The sequence below is a fragment of the Magallana gigas genome, chromosome 6, assembly GCF_963853765.1.
Source record: "Magallana gigas chromosome 6, xbMagGiga1.1, whole genome shotgun sequence".
Lineage (NCBI taxonomy): Eukaryota > Metazoa > Mollusca > Bivalvia > Ostreida > Ostreidae > Magallana > Magallana gigas.
This window is the reverse complement of record NC_088858.1, coordinates 7,311,421-7,320,652: the sequence shown is the minus strand read 5'-3', so window position 1 is coordinate 7,320,652 and position 9,232 is coordinate 7,311,421. Positions and strand designations below refer to the sequence as shown.

Sequence of the window (9,232 nt, the reverse complement as noted above, 5' to 3'; positions counted from 1 at the left end):
ATAATAGGAAATGTTTACATCTTTTCTCCATTCTCGGGACACCTCGCGCAAATTTTAAACGTTATCATCCGGGCTTATTAATGGCTGATGCAATGCCCGTAGACTTTCTATTTTTGGATGTGTATTGAAACCTGAAGCGGTAGAGGGGGCGTTTCAAAACAGATAATCTGGACATTTTTTTTGTTTGAGCACAAAGGTATTTGATTAATTATTATCGAAATATCAAGCGAAAAGTGGTGGAAGCAAAAACTGGGGACAGAGTTTTGTGCTTAACGCACCCAATAAATTAAATTAAGCTTTGGTTTTAACATATTTTATTGCATATATAATATACAAAGGGTTCGAACACAAGTTCTTGCAACTTTGTATTGTAATTATTCATTTGTTATTTTTGTTCACGCAAGTGTAGTTTTTAAACTAGAAGTGTCGCAATGCCACAAATGCCCCCGCCAGCGTTCAAAATTTCAAATGCCAAATTTAAAATATAACAACTGCAAAATAAGATATAAATCCCTGAAAATTACTCATTTCCCTTTAAGTTCAAGAGGCATAACTCTATCAAAAATCATCGGATTGGAACCAACTGTACTTTCTAATAAATTATTCTTTTAGAAACATCAACTTTACATATGCATCACTTCAAAAGGTTAGAGAGCGGAAACTAAGAATTTCGTTCTTTTTTTTAATTCGAACGTGATTTAGGCTGCGAACAACAGGTCCTGTTCAAGTTCGTAGCAGCTAGCCTAGCCGCTAGGTCGTGGAAATCTAGGTCTATTGAACGACCCGCTAGGTTAGCCGTTAGGTCTCAGCTTTGAAGTTGGAAATATTCAACTAAAGACTAATTACATCGACATAATTTGTTAATTTCAAGCGGAAATATGCATGTCAAAATTCATTATAACTTAAAGGATGAACAAAATATCACGAAGTATAAACATTTCATGTTTGTTACAAAGTGGTATTTTTTTTTAAGTTCAAGAGGCATAACTCCGAACTCAACCTGTATTACATCCATGTATCAAAGAGTCGAATGTGTGAAACGGTTGGTGAGATATGATCGAAAGTGAATCATGACGGAATGACAGAAGGACGGATTGACGGAACGGGTAACAAGACAAATGCATTGAAATTATTTTCCTTGGTATTGAACATGGATTTAAAGACTTACACGAAGCTATCACTGCTCAGTATTAAAGTAGTAAAATGTGTGATGTGTGCGCAGATAGTGAAATTTGCAGGATGCCTCATGTACGAACACAACTGTGATCGACCGAAGCCGACCCCCAAAACTCGGATAGAAACACACTACAGGATGCTGAAAACATATACAGTGGGATGTGTAACTTTATTGTATTTAGTGTTTTTGACGTGAAACATTCTTTTTATTTTAGCGCATATGATTTTTTACAAAAAAGGGTAAACTTTCAAAAAAGTAGGTAGATTTGATTTTATACATTTCTGAATATTGAAATACATGTATGTTTGCATGGCATTTGGCAATGAACTTGATTTAGCGGAAGCTGTTTTCCACCAAGTTTGAAGATTGAATAGAATACTCAATGATTTATAAGTTTCATTTTAATCAACATCCTTCATTCTACCAAACACATTCGTAACATCTCTCGACCTTTTCCGTTTTGTAAGTCGGCTTGACGGAAAAGGCCGAGCGATTTTTCGATTATACGAAACAAATGAATGCTTACCAAGAGTAACTTTACCAGAAAAAAACCCAACATTCCGATTTATAAAACAAAATTTATGTCGATAAAAATGTAAAAAAAAAATAAAAATGAAAAATTGAACATAACAACTGTTGAAGTTTCACGGGTATACACATAACGTCACGCTCACAGCGCTTTGAGCCAGACCTCGTTATGGCGGTCCGAGACCTTGTAAGGACTGTCGTAGCCGGCGAAGAAGTAATAGGCGTTCTCATACCGAGCACTGTCACCAATCTGGTCAGCCAGCGTCTGCAGCTCGTTCATGTAATCCTCCGCCGTCGGTTTCCCCCCAAACGATCTGTAAGATTTACAAAAATACCGTACTGAGACTGAATTGTCAAAATAGTTCAAATAAAGTTCAAATTATCTGATTCAAGAAGGACAAGAAATCATATTGACGCAAGCGTCAAATGGGCCGCAAAAAATATAATTGTTGTATGAATCATTGGTTGTTTACATAAAAACACACCACAAAGAAGAAAATAAGAGTTGATTGTACTAATTTTTATCGTAAATTTTAATATACTTAAGGAACTTGTTTTGAAGTTTAACATTTTACTATTATCAGAAAGAATCGATTTCGTTACTGTAAGCATTTTTAACGGAAATTGTATGATCATTGCCATAGTATGAAGTACTAGTAATGGAGAACACATTGATTTGTACATTACTCTAATACAAAGTTCAACTCATCATTTGAAATTTCTCTTGGAGATAATGTATTTCAAACCATTTTGGTTTTTTTGTTGTTGCATTGTATTGAATGAAAACTTATTGCATAAGTTTGATATATAATTTCTAGGGACCTCATATTAAATTAAAAATGGATTAGTTCAAATTTTCCAGTCGATTCAAATTTTCATTTCTGTCATATTCTTAATAATATTCAATAAATAATTGATATAATGTCATTCCATGATATTTTCTACCACATTTTACAAGGAAATATAATTAATACAAACGCAAAGTCGTTTTATTTGACACGGCTCATAGAAATTCAAATATATCATTTTTACAAAATTTAATGACATTCAGGTCTTTAGTATTTCAGGTCTTTAGTATGTCCTGCATACCAATCCTGATGCATTGTTTTGAAGAACTCCGAAATTTTCCGAATAGATTATAGTCTCGATAAAAACGCACCAAATACGACAATCTACTAAGTATGACCTACTTTTCATTTAGGAGTAAAACAAAAATATGTGATATTTTCTAAAAGACATAAAACATATTTCTACATGCAAATTTACTTTTAATTCATAAAAATAAGCATAGTATTAATTCTACTAAAAAAGAACTATCCCGCAGAAACGCAGTAACAATATTTAAATGTGTATCAAATAACGGACCGCCTTCCGGCGGCCCGTAAAAACAACGTACTATGCTGAAATAGGGTTTTTCAAAGAGTTATAGTTGTTTCCTGATTACCCCAAAGTTAGTTCTCTACTACTCTGAGAAAATATACAGCATCTTTTTCCTTTTTAAATTCTTTTTTTCGCTGACGTTATTTAATTTTTTACCATTATCTTAATCTTAAATATACATGTACCATGTACACACATAAATGTACATTTATTCTCGTACAGAACTACTGGTTAGATTCAACATGAGGTGAATCCATGGTATAAAAATATTTTTACCATGTGCACATACATGTATAATTATATTAAACAACAATTGCAGCTGGAACCGCCTTGTTAGAACTCACCTGACAAAAACTTTCATTGTTGGCACCTCCCTCAGGTAAACACGTGGGTCAGTGGGGGTGGGAGTGTTTGATTGGAGGGAGAAAGGAATCATAAAATGGGTCATAAACGTGCTCTCACAGGCAGGTCCTGGACCGTGGATTACCTCCCTTAGTACTGGTGCCGTCATCGGGATCTTTGAGTCTGTAAAATAGTTTTGGTGTCTGAAAATAGTTCTGGTGAGGTTATACCCGAGTAAGTTCATATAATGGAAAGAGAGGGGAGAGAAAAAGAAAATATAAAATTATCAAGATGTTTGAGGGACGGAGGAGAAAGATCTTGCAAATATTTTGTCTATGAATGAACAAGTGTAGTTCATGCATTGACTAGTAGATGAAGTATGAAAATACACGTAGTAACCGATAATTACTTACGTATGGAATTATTTCCAGATATGTAATAGAAAAGTTTGTCGAACATCTCTTTATCATCATCGTCGGTAAATATCATGGCTGTTAGGTTTGTCATCACCCACTTGGATGATTCGTACTGTCGGAGTTCATACCCTTCCTTCGATAAAATACGAAATTAAAAATACAAGTTTTGGCTGATCAAACAATAAAAAATATAAATTCCAAAAAAAAAAAAAACAACAACAATAAAATGAATGCGATACGATAGGACGGAAAAATTAAGCACTAGTTGTGTGAAATATATACACATTTATTTACTTTGTAAGTCTGCAGGACGGAAAATCTTGGACAGTCGAGATTGTTGCAGAAACCTGGTAGATGCGCATGTGCGTGAGATTCGTGAGCAACGAATCCTAGGGCCAGGGTAAAAAGACAGGAAGTCAAAGCAAGGTAAAACATCTGGAAAAAAATATTTATTGCATATGTTATTTTTACTATTCTTCTCAAAAACCAAAGTGCAGTAATCCCCCTCCCACCCCGTCCTTTTTTATTTGCTTTTGCATATTTTTGGTATAGTATCTCTTTCGCTGCCCCTTTCATTAAAAACAAAAGACCCTTTTCTTTAAAACAATACAAAACAAATATGTCTTATCAAAAATCATAGTGCACAATTTTTTTCCGCTTCTCTTTTTCTTAATTTTTGTTTTATTTCTGCAAGATTTTGAAACACTATCGATTTCCATATGAATTTTTTTAAAAATATATATATATTGCTTATCAATTTTTTCTTCTTAAAATTGATTTTTTCTAAATCTATGTTAATAAATATATCTACATGTATTCATTTATCATTAAAATATATTATCGTTACTAACACATACCTTAATATTCTTTTTCTACAGATTTTGTTCACGTGAGTTGGTTGATGTATTTTTCTCCTCTGAGTGACTGGCGACCGATTTCAATATTTAAATGAAAAAAATCAAATTATATAAACTAGATCACGTTTGTACCCACATGGGTATATTGACCCCAAGAACAGATAAGGGATTTCAAATGCATTTGTTGTATCATTATCTGCTGTATAAAAGGCCCCCTTATCAAGTTTGTCCGGCTAAAGACGTCAAAAAGAAGGCTATCATTTTGTAAATAAGTGCCGGCTGATGTCCTTGCTTGTTTGGAATGGGGGGGGGGGTATTGTTCACAACATAACTCTGCTTATTACAACCATACCAATTTAGCTAAATTAATGTTTATAAAGAACCGATGATAAGTTTTCCTCTATAACAAATTGCTATGGAGTAGAGTAAACTTTTCTAAATTCTAAAACGAGTCTGCATAGATCATACAATTTCTAGATATTCAATTTTTATCATAAAAATAGAAAAGTCTGTTTAAAAATTGATCAATGTAGACACCACAGATTTAAATTAAATTGTGTCTTTTTGTTAGATAAGAGGTGTATTAGGATATTTGTATGATACATGTGTATACTATAGTATATATGTATTCAGAGGCTTTGAATACCGGATATTTATTGCATACATATAAATATAGTGTATATTATATTTTACTCCCTTTTTTCATCACGATCCTTTTCTTTCAAATGACAAGTGATTTGTTTGTAAGCGTGGCATGTCGTATTTTTATTTACTATATCACCTTCAGCAGTGATGTCCACCGTACTCATCTGCAGTAAATCGATTCCAGAAAAAGGAAAAGCAAACGGACCCTTTTTTTTTTGTAAATGCATAAAAATTGCGCTAGCAGTCACATATGTTACGCAGGTACATTGCATTGTACGCATCCTAATGCATTCTGAAACTTACGCAATCTAAGATAAGGTAAAAGGTCGTTCTTTAAGACCGTCCCCACGTGTTGAGAACGGTGGTGGTAGTTATCAAACAACCATGCCCCGCCTATATAAATACGGAGGAATCACTACGAACGACCAACGTTTGACGGATAACTTCACCTCGACCAGTAAGGTAAGGCGGGCACTCAGTAGAGATTTTTAAAATCATGAAAACTGATTTTGCTTATATCCGTTTTATGAGTGTTGATTTGTGTCTATGTTTTCAATTGCATTTTTGTCAGTAGGTCCAAATTCTATGCACAAAATTTTTAATATCTTCTTCTTCATAAATGACAAAATTAAAAATTAACATGTGATACTGTAGAAAAAACTTACAAATAGTGACAATGGCAAAGTTAGTATACGAAGTTAACTGCAAGCACACTTTATCATACTATGGTCAAAGGAACATATGGTAACCAGTTTATTTCATAAATCAAACTGTTTACATGAATGGATAATAAAAAAAAAAACTTTTAAAAATACATTATCTGCCTCTTTCTAATGTATATAGACAGAGTTTAACGAATGACAAAAATGGTGCCATCTTCTCATTTATACAGATCATCAAACAGACAGCAAATAACCATGCTCGGACTGGTAGTGATTGCCATATGTCTTCTTGACTCTGCAGCCTCGACCAAGCCATCATTCTGTCATGACTTGGACTGTCCGAATTATACCGTGCTTCGGTCATTTGGGGTAAGTTTCATTATCAAAAGAGACATGTTTCACATTATTTATCATATTAATTGTATCTGTTTCGCAGGAAAAAAATTTCATTAGTCATGCAACAAGTTTAATTTTAAATTTACCTGCTAAAACCGTTATTTTGTGATAACGTTCAAAGTTGAAACGTTGCAACATGAGATAAAAAATAATATATCTGATGGAATTTTGCGGGTATACTAATAATTGATTAAATAACCAAGAATAATTACAGGTGATGAAAAAAATCATCTTTTTTAGGGATATGAATTGAGACGGTATGAGATGTCCCAGTGGGTTACAACAAGAGATCTGATGACCAGTTACGATTCCCATAAAAACTCACAAATGTTCTTCAAATTGTTCCATTACATCTCTGGCAACAACACAGCTGGTGAGAATGTTTTAAAGTTTTATAGAAACCATTGCGTTGCAAGAGCTTTAAAAAATCAAGCATCTTAAATCGGCATTTTATTTTCTAAAAAGAATTTATACATGTTTCAAAAATCCATTTTTTCTGTTCAAAACGGATATGATATAAATCAAGCATTAAAAAGGGCACAACAATAGAATTATAAAAAAAAAATTGTTTACATATTGCATATATGTACGTATTTCTAGAAAAAAATACAATGTATATATGTTTTATGAAGGAATGAAGATACCAATGACAGCCCCTGTGGTGGATATCTATACCCCCGGGGTGGGAGAGAATAACCAACAGACTGTGATGGAGATGCATTTCATGATCCCCCACAACATGCAGCCCTACCCCCCGGCCCCCACCGACCCCACCGTGTACATCTCCATGCTCCCTGCCCTGGACGTCTACGTCAAGTAAGTCTAATATAAAAAAGTAAAACTTTGTTTCACGTTCATTTGAGAAAATAATGCATTTAATCGCTTCAATGTACGCATAAAATCGCGAAAAAAAAAACATGTTTATATGCTAAAATTACGCGTTGCATCGCGAAAAATATTTTTTTTTTAACGACGAAAATGAGCCGAAAATGGGCTTTTGTCAAAATAAACTTAATGTTGTAAAAATTGTTTGACAGTTGCCACATTGCGCGAGTTTAATGTAGTGTTGAATCGCGTGAAATCAGACGTCATAGCTGACATTTTAAAAACTTCTATTATGCATGCATTATTTATCAATTCAATTTGGTTAGATATATAAATTTGAAAAAAAGATAGTTTGGAATATGTCCCTTTTTCAAAGACTTTAGGTTACGACAAATACAAACAGTTCGTTAATACTTGTGAAATTTGAAAGGCAAAAAAAAGCAATTCGTTAAATATCAGCCAAACGTTTTTGATACGTCATTGACGCCCCCGCCTTTTTTAAGAGGGTTTGTATTTCCTGGGTTAACTCCCAAATCAAATTTATCCCGATCGTCTGCGAAGTGTAAATAGATGTACTTTTCATTTTAGATCGTTTGGCGGGTTCTCGGATCACATGACGAATCTGGTGAAGATAACAGAACTGAAAAATGAAATCAACAACAGCAGTCTGTATTACGGAGACCATTTCTACACGGCCGGATATGACGGCCCCTACTCAGTGAATAGGCATAACGAGGTCTGGCTCGCTGCCAAACACTAGCTAACTGTGATGCATACAATATTCATAATGCATATTTCATTATGTATATATTTTCATGTCTTGTTCATATTTTTACACTGATCAAATTTTTTATATTAAATGATTGAAATACTCATCAAATGATTTGTACTAATGATATAAATAAAAAGTAATAACTATTTCCAAGTTTTTTGAATTTTAGATTTAATGAAAGTAAAACAGCTATATGCATTTTCGTAAACACTAATATATTATTTTCAATGTCTAATCCAATTAATTTGATTGGTCTTCTTAATATAGTATGTTGAGTAATTAAAAACAGAACTTAAAGGTGATTATATTTTTAAAAAAAACCAAAAAAAACAATCAAACTATACAATAATGATGTGTTTCTCATTGCTCAAAGACTATTTTATAACAAAATTATTGTTTCATTATACATTTTTTTTGTATTATCAATCCCAAGACACACTTGTAAAATACTTAACTTTTAAGAAAAGAAAAGAATAACTACCTTTCATTTAAGTGGGTCCATTTGCTTTCTGTGAAGTTGATAGAGCTATGGATAGCCCAATGAAAGGACCGTATTTGTAAAAAAAAAATCAACAATGAAAGCAAACTATGTTAAATGCCTCGCCCAGATTATTTATTTTCAAACAAGCACCCAACAATTTTAAAAGTATTATTTTAGCAAGGAAGATACACTTACAATGCATGGTGGGAAACAACGGAGAGAGTTGTTTTAATCAATATTCAATCATCTCGTGCTTTCTCAACCTGATGCATTAACCATAGTAATATATTCAAAAGATTATTTACATCAAGATATTGAAATCTAGCTAAAACTATTATCTACATTTATTGTACATGTATGAATTAAACCAATCAGTTCGGTACATTCACACACAAAAAACCCTAACCTCTTCAAAGGGCATTGTATGATTCAGGTGTTGTATAATCTGAATTAAAATAAATTTATAAAAATGGAAAAGTAACACGAACTGCGAATTTTAAAATTTTTAGGAAGATCAAAAGCCTTAATAAAATACAAGTACAATATGTGCACCAATCTTTAATTCTTCACTCAGAAGTCTAATACCTTGATTTGACGTCTTTCATTGAGTCACTAATGTTGTCAACCTGTTCAAACGTAAAAACATAGTGGTAGATAACAACAATTAAATATACAGCATACTCAAACTGATTTTGTAGTAATTAAGGAATAAAGAATCATTCTGTGAGTATTATGAGGTGATAATTTTGGT

At 32.9% G+C, this 9,232-nt stretch overlaps 2 protein-coding genes across 2 annotated transcripts; one reads left to right on the top strand and one right to left on the bottom strand.

The window, feature by feature from the left end:
* Nucleotides 1-1,561: 1,561 nt before the first annotated feature.
* Nucleotides 1,562-4,839, bottom strand: LOC105340829 (heme-binding protein 2). Its single transcript, XM_011447048.4, has 5 exons — nucleotides 4,701-4,839; nucleotides 4,138-4,278; nucleotides 3,841-3,976; nucleotides 3,430-3,610; nucleotides 1,562-2,019 (listed from the first exon to the last, which is right to left on the bottom strand). Exons 2-5 carry the CDS (start codon nucleotides 4,276-4,278, stop codon nucleotides 1,848-1,850), a joined length of 630 nt encoding a protein of 209 aa, XP_011445350.1. The 5' UTR covers nucleotides 4,701-4,839; the 3' UTR covers nucleotides 1,562-1,847.
* An 824-nt stretch (nucleotides 4,840-5,663) lies between these two features.
* On the top strand, nucleotides 5,664-8,148 carry LOC105340827 (heme-binding protein 2). The gene is made up of 5 exons (XM_011447046.4): nucleotides 5,664-5,807; nucleotides 6,238-6,376; nucleotides 6,644-6,776; nucleotides 7,036-7,219; nucleotides 7,817-8,148. Exons 2-5 carry the CDS (start codon nucleotides 6,263-6,265, stop codon nucleotides 7,986-7,988), a joined length of 603 nt encoding a protein of 200 aa, XP_011445348.2. The 5' UTR covers nucleotides 5,664-5,807; nucleotides 6,238-6,262; the 3' UTR covers nucleotides 7,989-8,148.
* The last annotated feature ends 1,084 nt before the right edge of the window (nucleotides 8,149-9,232 follow it).